This window comes from Scyliorhinus canicula, chromosome 5 (assembly GCF_902713615.1).
Source record: "Scyliorhinus canicula chromosome 5, sScyCan1.1, whole genome shotgun sequence".
Classification (NCBI taxonomy): Eukaryota; Metazoa; Chordata; class Chondrichthyes; order Carcharhiniformes; family Scyliorhinidae; genus Scyliorhinus; species Scyliorhinus canicula.
This window is the reverse complement of record NC_052150.1, coordinates 49,665,532-49,689,732: the sequence shown is the minus strand read 5'-3', so window position 1 is coordinate 49,689,732 and position 24,201 is coordinate 49,665,532. Positions and strand designations below refer to the sequence as shown.

Below are 24,201 nucleotides of genomic sequence, written 5' to 3'. Positions count from 1 at the left end.
GTTGGACGTTAACCTGGTGATGTAAGACTTCTTACTGTACATAACTTCTGATTGTGCAATCGGTAGATAACATCCCGCCTCTGATCTGACATCAGTGAATGATGTCACACCACTTACCAATAAATGAAAGAATTAAATAAACACATTTCCATAAAAAATATTATTATTCAGACACGTTTTAACAACTTGCTGTTGCAAACTTTGTGGTAATTATTTTCCCAGTAATCTGTGTGTTGGTGATAAGGACCGCCCCGCGATTCAGAGCAAAGCAATCATCCGACAGTATGGATTCTCAGAGCGAACATCGTGAACAGGAGCTGGAGGTAAGCTTTCCTCAAGCATTGCTTTAGCTTTTATCACGATATGCCACCAAACGGTGTGAGACTACACATGAGAAGGTGTCGCTTTCTGAATGCTTAACCTTGTCTAAAGTGTTCCTGAGTCGACTGTCGCGATGTCGGCGAGAGCCAGCTTCGCGTCCGGTGAACTCCAGTAACCTCACAGAGAGAGAGAGAGAGCACTCGGCGCGAAATTGGTCCCTCTTAGTGTACATTTTCCATTTATTGTGGAGAGATCGGGCGTAGGTGAGTGAACTTTCTGCTCTGGATATGATTTAGTGCCTTAGGCTGTCCTTGTTTTTCTCTCTGCTGCTGCTCCTCTCACCGGGAATCCCCCCTCCGGGCAACAGGAACAGCGCCACGAGAAATCTTTCCTCCAGTTAAAGATTTCCTCCCGTTAAAGATCACTTTGGCTTCACCGCCCGAATTGATCCAACGGCTGCCAGCCCCCGGAATGGGAATGGGTCGCCCTCTCTCCACTGTTGACAGTTGTTGCTCAGAGGAAGGGTCAGCTCCCATCTCCAAATGTGACCTGTGAGGGGACGACCTCCGGTTGGGAACCCCTGGATTTGATAGTGTTATTTAAACAAGGTACTATATTTCCGGATAGCCGACCATTGCTCTTGCCCAGGGGAATAGCTAAGAGTCATCACTGGAAGTCATATGTAGTCCAGACCAGGTAGATGTTTTTTTTTAAATAGAACAATCGACAGTGCTTACATGATCATCATTTGTCTTTTGATTCCAGATTTTATTTATTGAATTCAAATTTCGCCATCTGCCTGGCGATTTGAACCCGGGTCCCCAGAGTATTGCTCTAGATTTTTAGTCCATTGGCAATACCACTACACCACATATCCTAGAAAGCACTGTTGACAATCTTTGGAGTCTGGGTATTTCTCTTCATGGACAGTACATGTCCCTGAGCCTCTCCACATGTATATAACAGCAAAACCCATTGCTCAGTGACTCTTAATGCTGAAGCTGGCTGTCTCCCATTCTTATTCTGGCAGATGGTGGCTGGCAGTTGGGTTACCTTTTGATCTCTTGTGGGGGACTGTGATTCTGAATTCTGTGCTGGAACTTTTTTCACACTGCCACTACAAATGGTTCCACAACTACAACTGCTTAGTTTGGTGATAGCGTGCTTTTGTCTGCAGGTCAGTGATGGTGCATGCCTGCAGTAGCCCCAAGCATCCATATGCCTTGGATTCATTGGGCGGGATTCTCCGGCCCGTCATCATGGCAACCGGAAATTCCCGCCTGAGGTCAATGGACCTCCCCAAATTGTCCACATCCCACAGGTGGCAATCTTGCAGCGGGCGAGGTGGAAGAATCCAGCCCTTTGTTAATGGAATAGACTGAAATGAAAAATAGGGAAGTTCTGTTGTAACTGTACAGAGCATTGGCGAGATCACATTTGGAATAATGGGCACAGTTATGGTCCCCTTACTTGAGGAAGGATGTAAATGGATTAGAGGCAACTCGGATTCTGTTCATGAGAGATTGATTCCAGGGATGAAGGACTTGTCTAATGAAGGGCTGGTTTAGCTCACTCGGCTAAATCGCTGGCTTTTGCAGCAGACCAAGCAGGCCAGCAGCACGGTTCGATTCCTGTACCAGCCTCCCCGGACAGGTGGCGACTAGGGGCTTTTCACAGTAACTTCATTGAAGCCTACTCATGACAATAAGCGATTTTCATTTTTCATGAAGAGCGATTGAGCAGTTTAGGCCTATACTTGCTGGAGTTTAGAAAAATGACAGGACATCTAATTGAGGCATTTAAGATGCTAAAGGGGTGATAGGGTAGACATAGAGTAGATGCTTCCCCCTTCTAGCATGAGAGGCCATTAAGTGGTGGCAGATTTAAAACTGAAATGAGGGGAAATGACGTTTATGCAAGAGAGAAAGAGGAACCACGAGTCATTTGCATATTTTATGTCATCTTCTACATCTTCGGAACATTTTCAGCAGGTACAGGAATTGAACCTGCACTGTTGGCCTCATTCACTCTACATCACAAATTGGCTGCCTAGTCAACTAAGCTAAGCCAGCTTTGCACTGTGATGATGTCCAGACGAAAGCATAATATCGGATGCTGGAATTCTGAAATAAGAACAGAAAATGCAAGAAATACTGGGCAGGTCAGGCAGCATTTGTGGAGAGTGGAACAGAGTTAACGTCTCAGATTGATGATCTTCCATTTGAGTTCTGTTCTGTTTCTCTATCCCTAGATTCTGCCTGCCTACTGAATATGTCCAGCATTTTGCTGTTTAATATGCTGTGATGCTATTTGAGGGAGAAATATTGGCCAGATACGTAGGATATTCTCTGTCTCCAAATCGTGCTTTTCTTTTTGTATCTAGCTGGGAGAGTAGACAGAGCCTCAGTTTAATGTCTTATTCATGAGACTTCAGCTTCGATAGTGGTGCACTCCCTCAGTATTGCACCGGGTTGTGAACCTAAACTTTGTGCTTACGTCTCTGGAGTGGTATCCTGAGCTGTGTCCTCGGTAACTAGGCCACAGCTAAGCAATACCATTTTCATTCCCTAAAATGTATTAATGCCGTAACAATTTTCCCTTCATATTTTTAAAATCCAGTTTCTTTCTTCCCCAGATTCAGCATGACTCCAGCTCCCTCTGTTTATCGCAACAGTTTGGCCCAGTTGCAATGCCTCAGAATAGGAAGCCTCTCTTTTTTGTTCTCCTCGTAGTTGCAACGCAAGGAGGTAAAGCAATGTTATGATATGTTTTGAACATGCAACATAGGAGCAGGAATTAGCCATTTAGCCCCTCGAGCCTGCTTTGCCAACCCATACCACCATGGCTGATTTGATGATGGCCAAAACTCCACATTTTCACCTACCCCATGTAAACTTTACATGATGGTGGATCAAGCTCGAAGGGCTGAATGGCAAATTCGCTCCTATTTCGTATGCCAATGGAAAGTTTCACCTTATTCACTACATAAAATTGTTCATGATTTAAAAAAATAAATAAATTTGGAGTACCCAATTCATTTTTTTTCCAATTAAGGGGCAATTTAATGCGGCCAATCTACCTAACCTGCACATCTTTGGGTTGTGGGGGTGAGACCCACACAGACATGGGGAGAATGTTCGTGTGGAGTTTGCACAATGACCCGGGGCCGGGATCAAAACTGGGTCCTCGGTGCCATGAGGCAGCAGTGCCAACCACTGCGCCACTGCTCCCCCCCCCCCCCCCCCCCCCCCATTGTTCATGATTTTAAACATCTCTATCGTATCTCCTTCCCTGCTGTAAGGAGAGCAGCTGAAGTGTGGTGCCCAGAAATGTTTTTTATATTGGCTGGGCCAACGTTTATTGCCCATTTCAGAGTCAACCACATGGATCCAGAGTCATATGTAGAGCAGCCCACGTAAGGATGACAGATTTCCTTCCCTAAGGGGCTTTAGTGAACCAGATTTGTTTTTACGGCAACCGGCATTGGTTTCATGGTCATCATTAAGTCCAGATTTTTATTGAATTCACATTTTGCCATCTGCCATGGGGGAAGGATTCAAACTTGGGTCCCTAGAGCCATACCCTGGGTCTTTGGGTTACTAGTCCGGCGACAATACCACTACACCACCGTCAGACGCAACATCCGAGGGCCGAAGGGCCCGTACTGCGCTGTAATGTTCTATGTTATATGTTCTAGACCTGCTGAGATTGTCCAGTATTTCCTGTTTTTGTATCAGATTCCAGCATCCACAGCAATTTGCTTTTATCAACCCATGGAGTCTGCATAGAATCTGTACACTGTCAACCTCCTTACAGACTGCTTTCTCTTTACAGTTACTGCTGCCAAAACAAAAATTCAAGAGGAAAATTATTCAATTATCCGTATTGGAAATGAATGTAGAATTAGCACAGAAAACATCTCTGGCTGCCAGGATGGATGGCAGGAAGAAAAAGAATGGCGTGTGAATGTAAGTTGAAATCTCGCTGTAAAGGCTTCTTGCGAGATTTGCGATGCTCGAAACACCTCACGAGACATCGCAATCTGGATCTCGCCCTCTCTGGCAGGGGCACTATCATGGTGCCAGGCTGGCAGTGCCCAGGTGCCATGTTGCCTGTGCCAGGGATCGTGCCCAGGGGTGCCTTGCCCTTAAAAGGGTGGGGGGGGGGGGGGCTTCGGGACCCCAAGGTAGGTGAGGTGCAGTTGGGGGGGAGGGGGTGGTCCGGAGGCTGTATGAGGTGGCTGGGGGGGGGGGGGGGGGGGGGGGGGGGGGGGGGGGGTGTATAAAAAGATCGGAGTGGCATTTAAAAATGGCACCCCGATTCGCAAGTACTCTTCCTCGTCAGTGCAGGAAATGATTGTAAATGCGGCCTTGGAGGGGAGATTCTCACCGAGGACAAAGAAAATGGCAAAGTGTCGTTATATAGTGGTGTCATTCTCGGCTCCCATTGGTGGGTTTGTCCCCTCAGCGAGTGAAGGCACCTTATCCAGTCTTTTCTGGTCATCCTGACATTAAGCTAGGCCCAAATGTATATTGATCTGCATTCCAGACAAGACAGCACCTGTCTGCCTGTCCCAGTGTGCTTACAAGAACCTGTAAGAGGTTCACTCTCCAGTTTACCCTAACTGTTTAGGTTCTTGATTTTAGGACTTTATAAAAAGAAAATAATTTTTATGAACAAAAAAACATTCCTAATACCTAATACTTCATTGCATTGTTTGTGTCCATGAAGGGGCATAGACAGCGTGGATAGTCAGAGACTTTTTCCCAGAGTAGAGGGGTCAATTACTAGGGGGCATAGGTTTAAGGTGTGAGGGGCAAGGTTTAGAGGAGATATACGAGGCATTTTTTTTAGACAGAGGGTAGTGGGTGCCTAGAGCTCACTCCCGGAGGAGGTCGTGGAAGCAGGTACGATAGTGACGTTTACGGGGCATTTTGACAAATACATGAATAGGATGGGAATAGAGGGATACGAACCCAGGAAGTGTAGAAGATTTTAGTTTAGACGGGCAGCATAGACGGCACAGGCTTGGAGGGCCAAAGGGCCTGTTCCTATGCTGTACTTTTCTTTGTTCTTTGTTTGTTTTGGGTATGAAAGTCCAGTTGGAGGAGATTCTGACCCTACAAGCTCAAGTTTCTATTCAAGGCAAAGGAGTTCTTTCAGTGTCCCAGCGAACATGCCATCATCAATCAACATCAAAAACAATTATCTAGTGATTCTTTCGTTTGTAGCCTGTGGGAGCTTGTATTGTAGTTGGTTGGGATGTTTGAACACTTAATGATTTGTGTAAATAATACTATTTATGAATAACAATTTACAAAAGGTATGCATTAGTTATAAGCACTTTGTGACAGCATGGGGGAATGAAATGTGTTATTCTGGTGCAGGCCTGTCTTGTTTCTTTACCCTCGCAGCTTTGCTCGAAATTTTTCACTATTGCACTATATTCTCCTTTTCTTCCTTCTTCTTCCATTCTCCTTTTTGTTGTCTCTCTTCCACATTCACTTCTGTCTTGCAACCTTGCTGCCCCCCCCCCCCCCCCCCCCCCCTCCTTGTGATATTGACCCCCGGCCCTTGACCCTGCTATCTTGCAGCCTCCTCTTTCTGTCCTCTCTCCCTGCCTCTCTCATTTATCCTCTCTCTCTCTCTCTCTTTCTCTCTCATTCCTTTTCTCTCTGTCTCTGGTCGCAGGTGCCGTTGAATGGTGGACACCACTGCATTCAATTACTTTCTTTGTTTTGGCTCTCTAAATAGCATTATTATTGCCATTTTTGTAGTAACTTTGAATTTTGTTTCTAAGAAGTAATTCATAACTGGATGTAATTTAAGGAAACAAAAAATACTAATGAAACTTTTTTTCTTTTCACAGAATACAACTATTGCTATTTTGACACAAGACAATGCATTGAATTGTATTTACCCTTGTATAAATCTGACACATCAGGAGATATCGCTCAATTGCACTTTAATCAAAAATACTCAGATAAAATATATATGCATAAAAGATCAGGTAAGAGAGTAATGAAGAGAAAAAAAATGTTAACTGATAAGTTTAATTTTCAGTAATTTCCTCTGTTCTAATCATACCCTTATTTAAATTTAGGTGGATGAATTCACCCATAACTTCAAAGGCAAGGGTAAGTATCAGTTTAGATTTATATTACTTACTATTTTAAAGCCGAAAGTACGAAATAATTGATCTCTGGTGAGAGTTGTAGGTGGGAGGCTGCCCAGGAGATGTATGGGAGACTCTATTCCTGCCCTTGCCACAAAAGTCCTCACTGAAGGGCAATTACCCAGGATGTTCAAACGTCTGATTCCGTGCATTGGACCCAACCGATATTCCGATTTAGATCAGAGATTTTGGATGGTTCTGACTGGTTTACTATAAAAATCAGAAGAATTAAAACAAATCCTACCTCCTGGGTAACTATAACCACTCCTCGGAAGTTTTGGTCCATTAATTGCAGCACAGAAGTGAGCTTTTTAATGTTCTACACAAGTCTCCTCCCACCGTAATTTATTTCTTCCCATCAGCATTTCATTTTGTTTCTGAGACTGTATTGTTTTCGTACAAGTATAAGTCAGACATGATGAAAGAGCAAATAAACTAAACTCCAGCAGGAGTTTCTGACTGTGTCTCCAGCTGCCATAAGGATGTATCCTGGACCATATTCCATGACCAGGACCATTTGTGTTTTTAGGCAGCTCCATGATAGGGATTTGTGGCGGGGAAGAGGGCGAGAGAGTGCAGGTGGTAGGCATTGGAAGACATTATTGCAAAGCAACTACCCAAAGAAGGGTAAAACATTGTTTACAACTGTTACTACATTTAATTTATCTTCCTTAACTGTGTATTTAACAGAGATCTTGTAGTACAGTGCTCGTAGTAGTAACATCACTACCTCTGAGCCAGAAGCTCTGGGTTGAAGTCCCAAACCAGAACGTTTTGGCCACAGAAGGAGCATTCATGACTTGGTTCAATTGGCTGATAATCAGCTCGAGGAAACAGTTCCGCTATTCGCCAGAAGAGGGGACGACGACTTGCGAAGATACGTTGAACAAAAACTGCATTTAACTGGGATGTGACAACATTTATACAGGGTTGCATTTGAAATGTTGTCCAAATCAAGGAGGCCAAGTGGCCTGTCGAGTTGACACTGACCCTCTGAAACAGCACCCCATCTCGGCCCAAGCTACACACTATCCCCGTAACCGCACCGAGGGCCAATTTAGCATGGCCAATCCACCTAACCTGCACATCTTTGGACTGTGGGAGAAAAACGTATCATCTACATATCAGAAATATGTTCATTTGACATTATCAGCCGATTCACCAATATACTGCTTAAAGAACAAAGAAAAATACAGCACGGGAACAGGCCCTTCGGCCCCCCAAACCTGCGCCGACCATGCTGCCCGTCTAACCTAAAACTTTCAACACTTCCGGGGCCCGTGTCCCTCTGTTTGCATCCTATTCGTGTATTTGTAAAGGCGCCCTTAAACATCATTATCGAACCTGCTTCCAACACCTCCTCCATGCAGTGCGTTCCAGGCACCCTCTGTCTAAAAACGTCCCTCACACAGCTCCTCTAAACTTTGCCCCTCGCACCTTAAACCAATCTCCCCTAGTAATTGACTCTTCCACCCTGAGAGAAAGCTTATGACTATCCACTCTGTCCATGCCCCTCATAATTTTGTTGACTTCCATTAGGTCGCCCCTCAATTTCCATAGGTTATAGAATTCCTAGAGTGCAGAAGGAGGCCATTCAGTGCATTGAGTCTGCACTGACCATCTGAAAGAGCACCCTACCTAGGCCGGCTCCCCTTCCCTATCCCGTAACCCCACCTAACCTGCAGAACTTTGGACAAAAGGGCAATTTAGCATGGACAATTGACCTAACCTGCAGAGCTTTGGACTGTGGGAGGAAACCGAAGCAACAGGAAAAACCCACTTGGACACAGAAGAACGTGCAAACTCCCCACACATAGTCACCCAAGGCCGGAATTGAACCCGGGTCTCTGGTGCTGTGAGGCAGCAGTGTTAAGCGCTGTGCTGCCATGCCACCACCATATTCAGTCCCAAGCTGAATGCCAATTATAGTTGTTTGGGACTTAGTTGACCATCCCAGTTCTTTGAATTGGGTTTTTGGAATTTTGAGGAGTGCCAAGACCTGGCGGGTTCCTGATTGAGCTTGCCCTTGCTGATACAGCTGGGGTATGAGGGTGTCCAGAGGGTCAATCCGGGTGGACTCCCAGTTGACCCAAGGCCTTCTGAGCATTTAAAGGACACAGGCAGCACTCGATTCTTGCTTTTGCCACGTCCTTAGCTTTAGGATGGCTCAGTTGATAGCACCTCACTTTCTGAATTTGATGTTAACAAATTCCAGAACTATTGCAGGATTTATTTGGCCATTCAACTCGGCTGTTTGGGGATTCTGCTGTGCACATGTATCAAAGTGAGTGCCTTTCACTTCAGGAATAGTTTTTAGAGAGGAAGAACTTGATGTATTTAAAATTGTCTTTCAGGCACTTTCATATCTCTCAGTTTCAATAACATACGTTGAATATGTAATCCCTGTAAAATGGGCAAAATTCTCTGCCAATTTCTCTGGAAGCTGCAATCGGGTGTCAGGCTAATTCGAGCGCCGTGCTCCACTCCCTCACTGGTGGCAATAACAAGGTGTGCACCCCACGCCACCAGCGGCGGAATGCAAAACAGACATTTATATGTGATTAGCGGGTTGGACACAGTATGCTCCGCCCTTCCATGGTGCTCCGCTCCCCTCGGGTGGAAGTCTCACGGGCATAAATTATTACAAGTATTTACAAACAGGGACTGGGCACTATGGCTGCAGGAGGCTAAACAACTCCGAAAAGCTATTGAAAAGTGTAGGCTTGCTGGGGGGGATGGCTGCCCTGGCCGGAGGCTGGAGTGGGTTGTGACTTAGTGTCAGGTCCATGGACTTGATGTGTCCCCCTCGGGATCGGGGTGGTCTGGCTCAGACCAGCATTGCTGCAATCTGTCTTTTGGTGCTACTTACAAGCCTCTGGCTGCCCACACTGCTGAGTGCTGCCTGTGTCCTTTAAATGCTCAGAAGGCCTTGGGTCACTGGGAGCCCACCCGGGGTGACCCTCTGGACACCCTCGTACCCCAGCTGTATCAGCAAGGGCAAGGTCGATCAGGAACACGCCAGGTGTTGGCACTCCTCAAAAGCGCCACCTCATTGCAGAGGAAGCAGGGGATCAGGAGAGCTCACCGCAACCAGAGGACACCTGCACTGTGGCCTTTGGAACCCTCCCTGGTTCTCTCAGGGCAGATGACTCACCAGTGACACCCCCCACCCCTCCTGGTGAGACTGACAGTGCTGACTGCCTCTGCCACCACCTCCCAGACAGTGTTCAGGAGGACAGGCTTGAGTCTGCACCCCACACTGGAAAAGAGGGTGTCCCTCACTGGCATGGAGCTGTGGGTCCACCTCAGTCTCCCGACTTCAGGGGGTAGGGTTTCTCTGAGCAATCTTTGTGGCTGCATTGAGTATATTGTAAGTGGAGCGTTTAACAACAGCTCCAGCTGCCAGGGCCTTTGGCACTAACTCAGCCACAGCAGTTACAACGTCAGCTGGGATGGGCTGATCTTTGCACTTGTGGGGGCGGGGAAGACCCCGTAGGTTAGGGGGGCTTTTCTGGAGCAGGGATGGGGGAGAGGCTGGCGTTGCCGAATATGATGAATTACTACTGGGCGGCGAATATGGTTAGAAAATGGGCCATGGGGGAGGGTTCGGTGTGGGGACAGATGGAGACGGCATCGTGTAGGGGAACGTGTTTAAGGGCTTTGTTGTTGGCACCTTTGCCATTCTCGCCAGCCAGGTACTCCATGTGCCCAGTGGTGGTGTCAACCCGATGGGCGTGGGGGCAGTGGCAGCAGGATCTGGGGGTGAAGGGTTCCCTCGTGGGGATAGTAACTGTAAGTGGGAGGAGGAGCTGGGAGGGGAGGTGGGGGCTGTGATATGTGCGGAGGCCTTGCAGAGGGTGAACGTGTGCTTGTCATGAGGTGTCATGTGCGAGGCTAAGCCTCATCCAGTTCAAGCTGGTACTTGGGGCTCATATAACGGTGGCGAGGATGAGTAGGTTCTTTGAGGGGGTAGAGGAAAGGTGTTGGGGGGGGGGGGGAGGGGGTTGGCGTGAATCATGTCCAAATGTTCTAGGTGTATCCAAGATTGAGGGGGTTCTGGGAGGGGTTCTCGGAAGTGATATCCGGGATGCTGAGTATAGAGATGATCCCGAGTCCAGAGGTGGCGATATTTGAGGTGTCGGAAGATCCGTGGAGTCCAGTGGGTGAGAGGCCAATGTTTTAATCTTTGCCTCCCTGATAGCCTGGAGGTGGATTTTGCGGGTGGGCGGGAATCTGAGCCACCGAAAGCGGGAGTGTGGGTGAGTGACCTGGTGGAATTGCTGAGGCTGGAGAAGGTTAGGTTTGGGGGGTCAGTGGGTGGGTTCAGCCGGAGGTGGACGCCGTTTATTGATTTCTTTGAGGTGTTTGAGAGGTCAGCAAGGGGCAGGGGAGGGTAAGGGGGTTAAAATAGGGAGGTGGATTTGAGGTGGGGTTGGCGTCGGTGGGGGAGTGGGGCTGTTTATTGAATTGTTTGTTTGTTCTTCTGATTCTGTTTGTATACGTGAAAATGCCTTGAATTAAAATATTTTTTAATACAAGAACATCCATTGGGCCGGGAATTGTTTGGAATTTGTACCAGCAGAATTCGCTGGATTCTCCGATTTTTGAGGCTATGTCCCTACTCCGGCATGGGAACGGTGGCGTTTTACGGCCGAAAAAATGGCTCAAAACGGGCACTGATCCACCATATTGTGGGGGGCTAGCAGGCACGCAGCGTAGAACCATCGGCTCTAGCTGCGAATATGCCCGGAGAATTGTCAGGTCCATGGCCACACGTGCGCACAGTGGCGGTCTGCAGCGGCTGGGCTGTACAACACCGCGCCTGCCGTGCGCGGACCCGGCCTGCCAAATAGTGACCCCCTTTGGCCAGGCTCGCCACCCCCAGCCCCTACCAAAGGCCCCCCTGCCCAAGGATTGACCCCCCCCCCCCCCCCCCCCCCCCCCCCCCCCCCGGGACTGTGGCAAGCCGCAACCGAATTCCCGAAAATACATGTGCGATCGATGCCGTCGGGAACTCGGCCCATCAGGGGCGGAGCATCGTGGGGAGGGCCTCCAGTAGCATCGTGAGGCCGCCTGACAGCATGCGGCATCTTCCTAGAGTACGCTGTTTTGCAACAGAACGCAATTTCTGCGTTGGAGACCGGAGAATCTCGCCCCTTGGCCCTTTGCATGTCGTGAATTACTCCACGAAAAGCACCCCCAATTAGAATGCGAACCACATGCAATTCCCTCCCGGCATCAACACTTAGGGGTGAATTCTCCATTTCGCCGGCAGTGCTCCCCCGCCCATGGTTTCCCCAGCAATGTGGGTGGCTACAATGGGAAATTCCATCAGCCAGCCACTGGTACGGAGAATCCTGCTGCCACCACAAAACATTCAGCTGGGGTGGCGGAGAATTCACTCCTTTGTATCCCGAATGAGAACTCTGTCCAATGTATCCAGCAAACATGCCACTAATGTTGGTCAAGATATAATTATTGGTCAGACACTGGGAGCACTCCAATGCTGTTTTCTGGATGTGGCCGTGGGATCTTTGACACCAACCTGAGAAGGAACTCGGGACCTCAGTTTAACTTCTTATTATAAGGCAGTCCCTCCAATATTGTAGCGCACTCTTTGTACTGCACACAAATCAACCTCAATTATGTGCTCCAGTACCTGGAGTAAGACTCAAACCCATAGCCTTCTGGTTGAGGCGAGTTCTGTCACTGAGCCAAAGCTGACACATAATGTGAAAGAAACAACATTTAGTTTTTTTTATTACCTTGAAGCAAGTTCTATTTCTTCATTCTAATTAGACAGGAATCTTAGAACAGAGAAGAGGGAGGAAGAGTTGTTGTTTCAGACAATTTAGAAAGAAATTGAAATATATGGCCCATAACATCCTGTTTCCCTGGTGTCGCATTTTGGGTGTACTCCAATGATGTGCTGGGGAATCCACTAGGAAGTTTCCACAAGGATTTAAACTTGCAACTGTCCAGGTGAAGTTATTACTGGGAACCATCCAACAAAGCAATTTGAAATCGCTAACTTCGGATGGTTCTGCCAATTTTACCCTGATAGTTACTCTGAAAGAATTAGAAAGAACAAAAGCACTTCTTTTTAAAATAAATTTTTAGAGTACCCAATTATTTTTTCCAATTAAGGGGTATTATTATTATTAATTTAGTGTGGCCAATCCACCTAGCCTGCTAATCTTTGGGTTGTGGGGTGAAACCCACGCAGACACGGGGAGAATGTGTAAACTCCACACGGACAGTGACCCAGGGCAGGGATTCAAACCCGGGTCCTCAGCGCTGCAGTCCCAATGCTAACTAACCACTGTACCACATGCTGCCCCAAAATAAAAGCACTTCTAACTCCATAGAACTATTTTAAACACCAAACTCGGCCTCACACGGACACCCTCCCCCCCACCCCCTACTTTGATCCAACCTTCTCCTCCTGTCTGTCCTGACCCCACTTCCCTTCAGGTCCGACCTGACCTTTGGTTCCACCCTGACCCCTCCTCCGGTCTGACCTGTAAAAAGGGAGCATTCCTTTGTTCCCTGCACGGCAGTTATTCCTCACCGATGCAGCCAGGGGTGTGCTTCACTGCTCCTGTCTCACCCAGCCTGAGTGAGGAAGGTTAGTCAAGACAGAGGCTTTGGAATAACAGTGAGGATAAGTCATTCAGTGTGTCACTCCACCAGAGATTGCCACTCTGAGGAAGTTACGAACCACAGGATCAAGTACAATGTTGACAATGTGTACCTACACAGAAATTATGACATTTTTCCTGAATTCTTTAATAGATCCAAAGGTGTTATTAATCCACAAAATGATTATCTTTCCTTTTCTAACAGATATACAAGAGTGGTTACCTTCCATTCCAAACCTGACAACAGTTCCTCCAGGTAAGCGCTTTGCAATTAACTTGCAATTATTTCTGAGCAGATTACTGCATTTCTTTCTACTTCTATCATGTGATTTCCATTCAGGGTTAGTCATGCATTTTCTTTGGTATCTATTACCACACAGAATCAGAAACACCGAAAGTGAAGAAACCGACACATATAGGTAAATCACAAAACTTTAAACCTTATAATTTATAAATGTCAAGTGAATGTCTTTGTGTTATTGCTAATTGACATGCCATATCTACATCAACGTACGACAGTTTGGTGTTAGCAATAATGGAATAACTACCCAATTTTCCAAGGCTACCTCAGGAACAACCCACTTTAACTTTCAGTAACATCTGCCTCATAGGATTTGGTTGCCTTTTTGTTCTTGGGATGATGAGGCAGTATTAATTGTCCATCTATTCTTGCCCTGAAACCGTGAGATTCATTTTTTGGGGTCATGTGTAGGTCGGACTCAGTAGGTGTGAAAGCCTTCCTCTTGAAGACCATTTTTGGTGCAGCGCGTCCAGCAGCCCCCGCCGCTGGGAAATCTCCGGGCGTGAGTGCGTTGCCGGCAAACGGAGAATCCCGACAGCGGAGATCCAGCTCATTTGTTTCTGTGTGATAACAGTGACGACACTTCAAAAAGTGGTTGTGAAAGATTTTTGGATGTCGGAGGATGTGAAAGGGACTGAGTGTGCCATCGTGTTTCTTTGCTTGTGTATGAATGTGCATATAAGAGGAAGAAGTTCAAGTGATCCCAGCACAAAAACAAATAATTATTTTTATTTCCATCTTTAATTATTTTTCTTTAGGTATTGCTATTGCCATATTCGTATGCATTGGGATTGTAACTCCAGCATTTCTAGTTCTGCTTAAAAAGGTGAGTAGGCCTTGACATTTTTTTTTTGGAAAAGTATTCTCAATGATCTGTTTTGAGACATAATTCGTTCTGTGCTCATGACTAATACTGTCCGAATAATAACTACAGACTGGTATAAAAACAGATTTGATAAAATGTCCCTCCTAGTAAGGATCTTCAAATGCAGGGGTTTCATATCTGGAACTGAGGAGTCCACAGGCCCGAATGTGTTTCCAGCCACTTACTCTTGTGAATTGCGCTTTCACGTATCTGATCGTCAGTCCAGAAGTAAAACACTCGAACACGTCAGTAACGAATATTCGTTTATTTACGGCCGGGACAAATCTCTAAGCAGTCGAGTAACCACCTTCGAGAAGTGCCAAAGTCCAAAATATGGACTGTCTCTTTATACAATCACAGCTTAGAGGTGGTCCCTTTAAATTCCTAGATACACCTATGATTTGGCAAGGATCCAGAACATGTACATATATGGAATTATTCTTCGAGGTCGGGAGGTTATTTTTGACATAATCATTAGCACAAGTCACTATTAATATTAATACAAAGGTTTTTGTATCCCATGGCCATCTGGCTTATCTCATTCCAAGGCCCTTCCTTTAACATTTCAATGTTTATTTGTTCCAACTGGTCAAACGAGCTCAATTATGTTATCTCTGCAATAAAGTAACGGTTCCCATTCATTCCATTCTTTGCCTTTTTGACCTCTCTGCTTTTACAGATACGGTCAGAACATTAATTAGTACCAATGCCACACTCCCTATATTCCATCCCATAACCTTCTGACATCTTTGCTTTTACAGATACGGTCAGAACACACTCCCTTTATTTCATCCCTTGACCTGTTGACATCTCTTTCACAGAGCTTTTCAGAACTGTTATATTAACCCTATCAGCGAAGTTCCAAATGAAATCCACTTCTACATTCCCCCCTTTGATCATTCCTTGATCACATAACACTCAGGATACTTTAGATGGAAATGAGAGCGAGGCGGAGGTACTCCTCCTCTACTAGGCTCCGGCAGGATGCCACTTCCTCATATAGGTCAGGGGTAGGTGGAACCAGTGTTTCTTTTTCGTCTAGGGCGGATCTCTGAAGCATCTGTGGTAATGCAGTGGCACCCAAACGGTTGCATAGGCATTTCACACCAGTAGCTATGATACAGAGCAACAAACAGATGGTAACGAAGATAATGAGCCCATGGAATAGGTAAGTGGCCCAAGAATTGGACCACATCCAGCTCCACCAGTCAGCCTGACCGGCGAGTCGCAAGCGCTGTACTCCATCTCTGATATGGGTTACCAGACGCGTGATATTCTCTGAACTGTCTGGAATATAACCCATTCAGCCGTCTGTTCGATCGAGAAAGGAACAGATATCAAGGGAACGCCTCCATGGGCATGGGTCGGGACCTGTGTACATACCCAGCAAGAGGAGACACCCACTTTCTTAGCATAGACATAGGACATAAACAGAAAAGAATTTGCCGTTACATGGTGCGTTGCCCGCTTCCTTCTGGAAGGCGAGTAGGGGTGAGTAGTCCTTGATGGTAAAATTTGTACCCTGTCCTTATCAATGCACCGGTGGTTCCACCGGCATGTGCGGCGATCGTAGATCAGAACCATGTACGTAGTCAGGAATCGGGGCTTCTGGTCGTCGGGATGAACGGTGGTTGGGCAGGTTTTGATAGCCGTGGTGATCCATCGGAGATCTGTCGTTGTTCCACATCGTGGGGTCCCTTCTCGGCACAGGGGTGGACGTCGGCTTCCATACGGGCATCTCCTTCTTCCGGATGCAGCGAGAGAGAGAGCAGGGTGGCGAGTATTGTGACGGTGAAGAGGGACTTCATCCTGGTACTCGTGTTCCTAGGACTTAAAGGAAAAGTTTAGAACATCATGGATACTTAATTAACTTACAATGGTGCATATGTACCCATGCGTTCCGGCCCTCCACTTTTACTGCAGTGGGGGTAGTGAGTAGAACCTGTAGGGGACCCTCCCATCGAGGTTCCAAACCCTTACGTGTCCAATTTCGAATTAGGACATAATCCCCAGGGTTGATGGAGACGTCATGAGTAATGGATGGGACTTCTTCCTGGGTGGCACGAACTCGGGAGTGTAATCCTTTCAAAATTCTAGTTAGTGTTAATATATAATTAGCCATCTCGGTAGTCATGTAATGGAATTGAACATTCCGTGGAACACTGCTGTCCCAAGGCGTTCGAAAGGGTCTGCCATATAGTATTTCCGCTGGGCTTAGGCGAGTTTTTCCTGCGGGGGTGGCACGTAGCTGGAAGAGTGCTAAAGGCAGGAGTTTGAGCCAAGTGGCCCCAGTGTCTGCTTGTAGTTTAGCGAGTTTAGTCTTTAGAGTCTGATTAGCCCTTTCCACCACTCCAGCGGCTTGTGGTCTGTAGGCACAATGAAACTGTTGCTTTATTCCAAGCAGAGCACAGAATTCCTTATTGATTTGACCTATGAAGTGGGGACCATTGTCAGAGCTCAGCCGGGCTGGAATTCCAAATCGCGGAACAATTTCTCGCATTAACACCTTAACTACTGTCGAGGCCTTGTTATCCGTAGTCGGGTAGGCCTCGATCCATTTGCTAAAAGTGTCCACAATGACTAACACATATTTATAGCATTGACATCTTTCCAACTCAATGTAATCCATTTGCAGGGTCTCAAATGGACCCTCAGGTAAGGGGGTTGTGCCAGGATCACAGGGGACGGCCTTACCGGGGTTGTGCTGTTGACAGATTAGGCACCGACTGCTAATTTGTTGGGCCATTTCTTGCAGTCGTGGGTGCCACCAGCTTTTTAACAATATGTCCCCTGTGGCACGAGCTCCACAGTGAGTTGCAAAGTGTACACATTCGGTCACCCAGGCTGCTAATGCATCGGTCATACATGTTTGTCCTACGGGTGACCCACAGCTTATTTTCGATATCATATATACATCCTAAGTTTTTCCACATATTTACAGCAGTTGCAGGAGCGTCCTCCTGCATTTGGATTATGTCAGCAATGGTTGGCATAGGTTTTTCAGAGGGGGACTTTCCCGAGGGGGTTTTAGCCTGCCTCATCATTCTAGGCACCATTAGTTTGCCAGATTTAGAAATTTCTTTTGCCTTCTCGTCCGTTCTCCTGTTGCCCGTTTCCACCAGTCCTGTGCCTTTTGTATGCGCTGCGCATTTTATCACCGCTATCTTGTCTGGGAGCATAAGGGCCTGCAATAACTGGGTTACTAACTGCTGGTGTGAAATGGGTGTACCAGCGGAGGTTAGAAATCCTCTGTTTTTCCATCACCGTCTTGATCGATGATTGCATAGCCAGATTGTCTATCCCCCCTTTCGCCGACGGAAGAACTTCCATCGGTGAAAAAGGAACAATCTGCACTTGGGAGGGGTATATCGGAGAGGTCGTCTCGAACCGAGGAGACTTCCTGCAACAGTTGCAGACAGTCATGAGTTGGGTCGCGCATGTCTGTGGGAGGATGCGTCAAAAAGTTAGCAGGGTTGATAGTGGTGCAGTGGGCAAACTGGACCTTTGGGTTATTAAGGAGAGCAATCTCATATCTATTCTGACGAGCCATCGTGAGATGCTGAGTCTGTAGCTGTCCCAAAAGGGCCGTAACAGAATGGGAACTATAGACAGTGATATCTTGTTGGAGGGTAATATTAGCAGCCAATTGCAGGCTGTTGTAGATAGCTGCAAGAGTTTGGGTACAGATAGGATAGCCAAGGGCCACCGGATCGAGTTTAGAGGAGTAGTATGCAACCGGGCGACAGCGGTCACCGTGGCGTTGGGTCAGGACAGCTGTGGCGCAGTCGGCAAGGACTGTGCAATAGAGCTGAAAAGGGCGATCATATAAGGGTCGACCAAGGGCAGGGGCCTGGAGGAGTGCCTCCTTGAGGCGGTTCTGCTAGTGACTGTTTGTGATCAGCGGGCACTAGGACCCTGCGGAGCCATGCAGTGTCAATTTCAACGCAGCAGTTTTGAAACTGCCCAGCACAAATCCTTTATCTGTTTATTCTGAGACCATGGTAGTTCTGAACATACTGAGTTACTCATAATACTGATCACATTCCAGGGGCGGTGGCGGAGGTGGCTGTGGGGGCTGTGGAGGCTGTGGGGGCTTTTGACGTCCCCCGCAATTGAACAGATGTTCCTCATCCTAATCGTCCCCCTCCCCCCAACCTTGCTTCGCATTGCTGACCGGCGCCGGGGGGAGGAGTAGCATTCTTACGTTTCTTATATTCTTTACATTCCCTTTTTAAGACCTCTACTGTTTTAACAATTCCCCCTTCAGTGAGGCCAATACCCAATTTTGAGGCATTTTCCTGCCAGCTAGCCAGTATAGATGCATCTTTCAATGACTGACAGTATTCCCTCCACAAGGCAATTAATTTCTTTGCGGTGGGTTCTTGATAATACAGAAAAATGTGTCATTTGAAACATGAAAGTCTGGCAATATCTGGTTTGAGAGGGTACAGGGAAAGATCCCACAAAAGGTTAATAGCAGCTGCAAAGAGCAGGGTTATAAAATGCAGATTCTTGCTCACAATCAGGTCTCAGCAGAAACAATGGCTCACACCTTCATGGAATGTAACTATCTCAGAAAGCATCTGAAAAAGCATGGATGAGAGTTTCAATTGCATTAAGTGATGAATGTTTAAAACAGGCAAGTCTTTCAAGTCACAACCAAGTTAAATTTTAGCATACAGCTAAGGGCAAAGTTTCACACCTTAACTGAAATAAACTCTCTTAGTAAACAGCTGGAAAGAATGGAAGATGCTCAGTCGAATTTAGTGTCAATTTAAGGGGTAAAATTCTACAAACATCAAGTTAATTAAAAGAAAATTGGAGATGACCTGGCTACGAGAAACAACATTTAAGTCAAAATCAAAGGCAAAGTTATGAACTGGGGACAATTGGAAAATTAAACGATTTGAAATCACAGAAATAAAAGTTAACTATTGAAACAAAAGCATTTTTTAAATCAAATCTGAGAGGAGACGATATGCCTGAAATGAATAATTAGTTGTAGTAAGATGTTTACATCAAAGATACTTTTAAACTATCAAAGTGAAACAAGCCCATATACAATACAGTCGTTAAAACTTAATAACTCTTCGAAAGAGAATATAAACCCAGGGAGCAGAAGCACCAGCACTCTGCAACAGCAACAGGAGAGAGAGAGAGAGAGAGAGAGAGAGACACAGCCTGCTGGAGAAAGACAAGGAAAGCAGCCGAGTTTAAACAGCTAATTCAACTCAAGAAGACCAGATTTTAAGTGGTTATTAGCTTACTTTACTTCCTTAATAACACAGGACCCAGGACACCAATGCTATTAAGGGGTAAGTAGGTAAAATTCTTCAGTGAAGGTATGGGTTACACCGGGGGATAGGCTCCGAGAACCCCGCCCGTAACTTCCAGAGAACGCTGCCTGGAATCACGGCGGCAGTCCCGTCCGGAGCCCACAGCCCGTTAACCGTCCCCTAGCAATCCTGAGAACCCCGCCCGTAACTCCAGCGAACGCTGCCTGGAATCACGGCGGCTCCTCAGGCTGCCTCTAGCAGTCCTGGCAACCCCGCCCGTAACTCCAGCGAACGCTGCCTGGAATCACGGCGGCAGTCCCAGGCTGCCCACAGCCCGTTAACCGTCCCCTAGCAATCCTGAGAACCCCGCCCGTAACTCCAGCGAATGCTGCCTGGAATCACGGCGGCTCCTCAGGCTGCCCCCAGCAGTCCTGGCAACCCCGCCCGTAACTCCAGCGAACGCTGCCTGGAATCACGGCGGCAGTCCCAGGCTGCCCCTAGAGACGATAGCCACAGGGTTCACTCACTTACCCTCTTTAAAACGGGTTCGCTGGACTGACCTGGATCTCGCAGAGGCTTCTCGACAAACCAACGGCAAGGCTGAGCAACGATCAAACTGGTAGTAGGCGAATACCAAGGTGGAAAACAAATTTTTACTCACGTTGGGGGCCAAATTCGTCCTCTACTTTGAACGAGCTCAGTCGATTACGCCGGTTAGTTGCGCAGACCCCTCTGGAGATCCCCGTACGGGCCACCAAATGTGAATTGCGCTTTCACGTATCTGATCGTCAGTCCAGAAGTAAAACACTCGAACACGTCAGTAACGAATATTCGTTTATTTACGGCCGGGACAAATCTCTAAGCAGTCGAGTAACCACCTTCGAGAAGTGCCAAAGTCCAAAATATGGACTGTCTCTTTATACAATCACAGCTTAGAGGTGGTCCCTTTAAATTCCTAGATACACCTATGATTTGGCAAGGATCCAGAACATGTACATATATGGAATTATTCTTCGAGGTCGGGAGGTTATTTTTGACATAATCATTAGCACAAGTCACTATTAATATTAATACAAAGGTTTTTGTATCCCATGGCCATCTGGCTTATCTCATTCCAAGGCCCTTCCTTTAACATTTCAATGTTTATTTGTTCCAACTGGTCAAACGAGCTCAATTATGTTATCTCTGCAATAAAGTAACGGTTCCCATTCATTCCATTCTTTGCCTTTTTGACCTCTCTGCTTTTACAGATACGGTCAGAACATTAATTAGTACCAATGCCACACTCCCTATATTCCATCCCATAACCTTCTGACATCTTTGCTTTTACAGATACGGTCAGAACACACTCCCTTTATTTCATCCCTTGACCTGTTGACATCTCTTTCACAGAGCTTTTCAGAACTGTTATATTAACCCTATCAGCGAAGTTCCAAATGAAATCCACTTCTACACTCTCGGCAAAATTGTGGAGTGCAGCACTGGAATTCCTGGGATGTCACCAGGAGGGTGATTTTTATTAATTCAATTCATTATGATGTTGCTAACAAAGAATTCTCCTCGATTCACTCTGTTTGCAATTCACCAGCAGGTTGGTGAACGACAGCAAATTGTTTTGCAGCATGCATTTCCTGCAGCCAATTACACCAATGCTGAACAATTGAATGCTATATCCCATTGGTCGCATTTAATCCTATGATCCCTCGATTTACTGTAGGTTACCGTACATCTCTGAGGGTTATTAACAAAGGAATGAAATAAACTGGAGATAAAATCTAATAATGTCAAGTACAAAGGCCTAGAATTTGGAGTGGGCCCAAACGTGAGTGTGACCCAGTACTCTTCGCACACTCACGGCATATTTGTTTTATTGACAGCCTCTTCATAGAATTCCCACAGTGCAGCAGGAGGTCATTTGGCCTACCTAGGCCCACCCCCTGTAACCCCACCTAATCTGCACACCTTTGGACACTAAGGGGCAAGTTTATCATGGTCAATTCATCTAACCTGCATATCTTTGGACTGGGAGAGGAAACAGGAGCACCCAGAGTAAATCCACGCAGACACGGGGAAAATGTGCAAATTCCACTCCAGCAGAAGTCACCCTAGGCTGGAATTGACCCGGGTCCCTGTCACTGTGAGTCAGCGTTGTACTTCCCCCTTTAAGGGCTGTTTATCCACAAAGTGCTTGAAGAAATTGTTGGCATTGTGCCTGGAGCATCAATTGTCGAAAGAAACCGGAAACACACATTAGGCCTGGAAATTCCCACTGTAAAAAGCTTAAACCCCTGTTGCAGCCATTCAAGGCATGAGCCTGAAAAGGCTTCCTGTTTAATGTCTATAAAATGGTGGAGCACAAACTATTTCCTAAGCCATTATGTTAGAAGAAATAATGTGAGACTCGGTGATTTGAATGGGAGGGGTGGAAACCTCGAACCTGTATTGCTAATTAGACTATCATGGAAAGAGTAATCCAAGGCCAAGGATTGGCCGAGAATCATGCAATCGATGCTTTGCAGAACCTTGCAAATTTGGCGACTTTGTGGGCCAAAGATAATGATTATGAATAAAATAGAACTTACAAAATGGATGCACATCATCATTTGCTATAAGCTACTTGTTTTGTTTTTCTCAGAAACGTCAGAAGATTTCAGAACAGCACGCAGCAGAAGAAAATTTTGTCTGAAGAAGTTGTGTTTTATTACCAAATGTTGTATAATATATCTGGACTTTTAGAATGACTTTTTAAAACTACAGAAGTATGAATTTTATGGGATAGGTTTGCTGCTTTGTGCAAATTGCTCTCGTTGAATAAAAAAAAAACAAATTCATTTTTTCCAATTAAGGGGTAATTTAGCATGACCAATCCACCTACCCTGCACATCTTTGGGTTGTGTGGGTGAGACCCACGCAAACACGGGGAGAATGTGCAAACTCCACACGGACAGTGACCCAGAGCCGGGATCGAACCTTGGACCATGGTGCCGTGCGGCAGCAATGCTAACCACTGTGCCACCGTGCTGCCCTCTTGCTGAATTGAAATTATCATTTAGGTTAATCACAAGTGTGAAATATTCCAGTGTCCAGCAAGGTCAGGCACCATAAAAGTTTATTTTTCTAATTGAAAATAAATTCCAGCAGCAGGCTTTTTAGTGCTTTTAAAAAATAAAGGTTATTTATTATCAGATATTTATACACAGTTGAACTTGTTTCAGCTAAACAAAATAAGTTATTTTTTAATTGCTTTATCAGAGTTACAAAGCCAGAGCTCAACAGTGTGAACAGGGGCAAACTCCTAATCCAGCTCTTTGCCTGCTCCAAAACCAATTCAAATTGAATCCTATTTATGGTCCCCACAAGAGAGACATACCAGGTCCAGGCATTACACCTGACCTCACGCTCATCGTAGCCAAAAGGCCGAGAAGCGATCTAAACAAAATAAGTGACGGCCAATTGCTGATTCATTCCAAAAGACAATGCCGTGACCAATCGGAGTCAAGCCGACTGGTTTAAATTTCAGGCAATGTTTAGCAGTTAACTGTCAGTCACAATCAACTGGTGCATTCTTCATGGCCACACCTGGCCACATCTCTGCCAATCAGAGTCTATTTGCCAATTAACTGACAGCTCCTTCTCGTACAGTATAAATTTGTTTCTTTGGTATTCATGCGATTTGTCCTGCTGCATGCAAGATGAAAACCTTGACATTTTGTTCAGCAATACTCTGGTTCTTTTTACATTTATGAAAGATTAAACAGCCATTTCATGGAAAGCAATATTTTGTGCTGCTATAATTTCCGAATCATTTTATAGGTATTTTGTAATTATCCTTCACTCCTCCCCAAATATTCTGCTTCTCTTTTCAGTACTTTGAATGTCTGTTCCAGAGAGTCATCATTCCTGCATTGTGTACGGATGAGAGCAATCTAAAACCGAACCCATTATCCACTTTCTCTTCCTCCTTTTCCACAGGGCAGACGGGGAGGTGGGGAGTTTGGAATATAAAATTGTGTGGGATATAGTGTTGACACGTTGTACTTGTTGTCTATCTGCATCCACTGGTATTTTGCCTCCCGACCTCTGTGTAAATAACCGGCCATATTTCCTTCTGCTTCAAGTGTTATCAGAATTTTCGCCCAAAAGATGCAATGATGTCTGCCTCAACTGATGAAGTATTTACCGTGAGGCAAAGTATTTCATGCTCCAATAGCTCCCTACATTAAATTCTCATCACTTTTCTCACTCTTCAATCCCAAATTGATTACTCCTTGACCAGAGGAGCCATTCCTTCTAATTTCCTTCCTAATTATAAAATAATTTATTAAGCCTCCTCTGAAGCTTCCTTTTTAAAATTATTTCATGTGATGTGGGCATTTCTAAAAAGGGCAGCATCTGTTTCCCATCCCTAATTGCCCCAGAGAACATGGTAGTGAGTTGCCATCTTTAGTACCCAATTCATTTTTTCCAATTAGGGGGCAATTTAGCGTGGCCAATGCACCTAACCTGCACATATTTGTGTTGTGGGGGCGAAACCCACACAAACATGGGGAGAATATGCAAACTCCACACGGACAGTGACCCAGAGCCGGGATCGAACCTGAGACCTCGGTGCCGTGAGACTG

General features: G+C 46.1%; 1 protein-coding gene across 2 annotated transcripts; it reads left to right on the top strand.

Annotated features, from left to right (window-relative positions):
* The first annotated feature begins 227 nt into the window (after nucleotides 1-227).
* Nucleotides 228-23,359, top strand: LOC119965972. 2 transcript variants are annotated; one of them, XM_038797034.1, is made up of 9 exons: nucleotides 228-323; nucleotides 2,957-3,068; nucleotides 4,156-4,289; nucleotides 6,191-6,331; nucleotides 6,425-6,458; nucleotides 13,343-13,393; nucleotides 13,518-13,556; nucleotides 14,197-14,264; nucleotides 22,215-23,359. In XM_038797034.1, the coding sequence occupies exons 1-9, from the start codon at nucleotides 285-287 to the stop codon at nucleotides 22,263-22,265; spliced, it is 669 nt and encodes a 222-aa protein (XP_038652962.1). In that variant the 5' UTR covers nucleotides 228-284; the 3' UTR covers nucleotides 22,266-23,359. The 2 variants fall into 2 exon arrangements, with proteins under 2 accessions (XP_038652962.1, XP_038652963.1); XM_038797035.1 differs by lacking the exon at nucleotides 228-323 and adding an exon at nucleotides 374-584.
* The last annotated feature ends 842 nt before the right edge of the window (nucleotides 23,360-24,201 follow it).

Coding starts and splice junctions, on each gene's coding strand:
- LOC119965972 (XM_038797034.1), top strand. CDS start 285: ATGGATTCTCAGAGCGAACATCGTGAACAGGAGCTGGAG. Junction 3,069..4,155: donor CGTAGTTGCAACGCAAGGAG/GTAAAGCAATGT, acceptor TTCTCTTTACAG/TTACTGCTGCCAAAACAAAA. Junction 6,459..13,342: donor CCATAACTTCAAAGGCAAGG/GTAAGTATCAGT, acceptor CTTTTCTAACAG/ATATACAAGAGTGGTTACCT.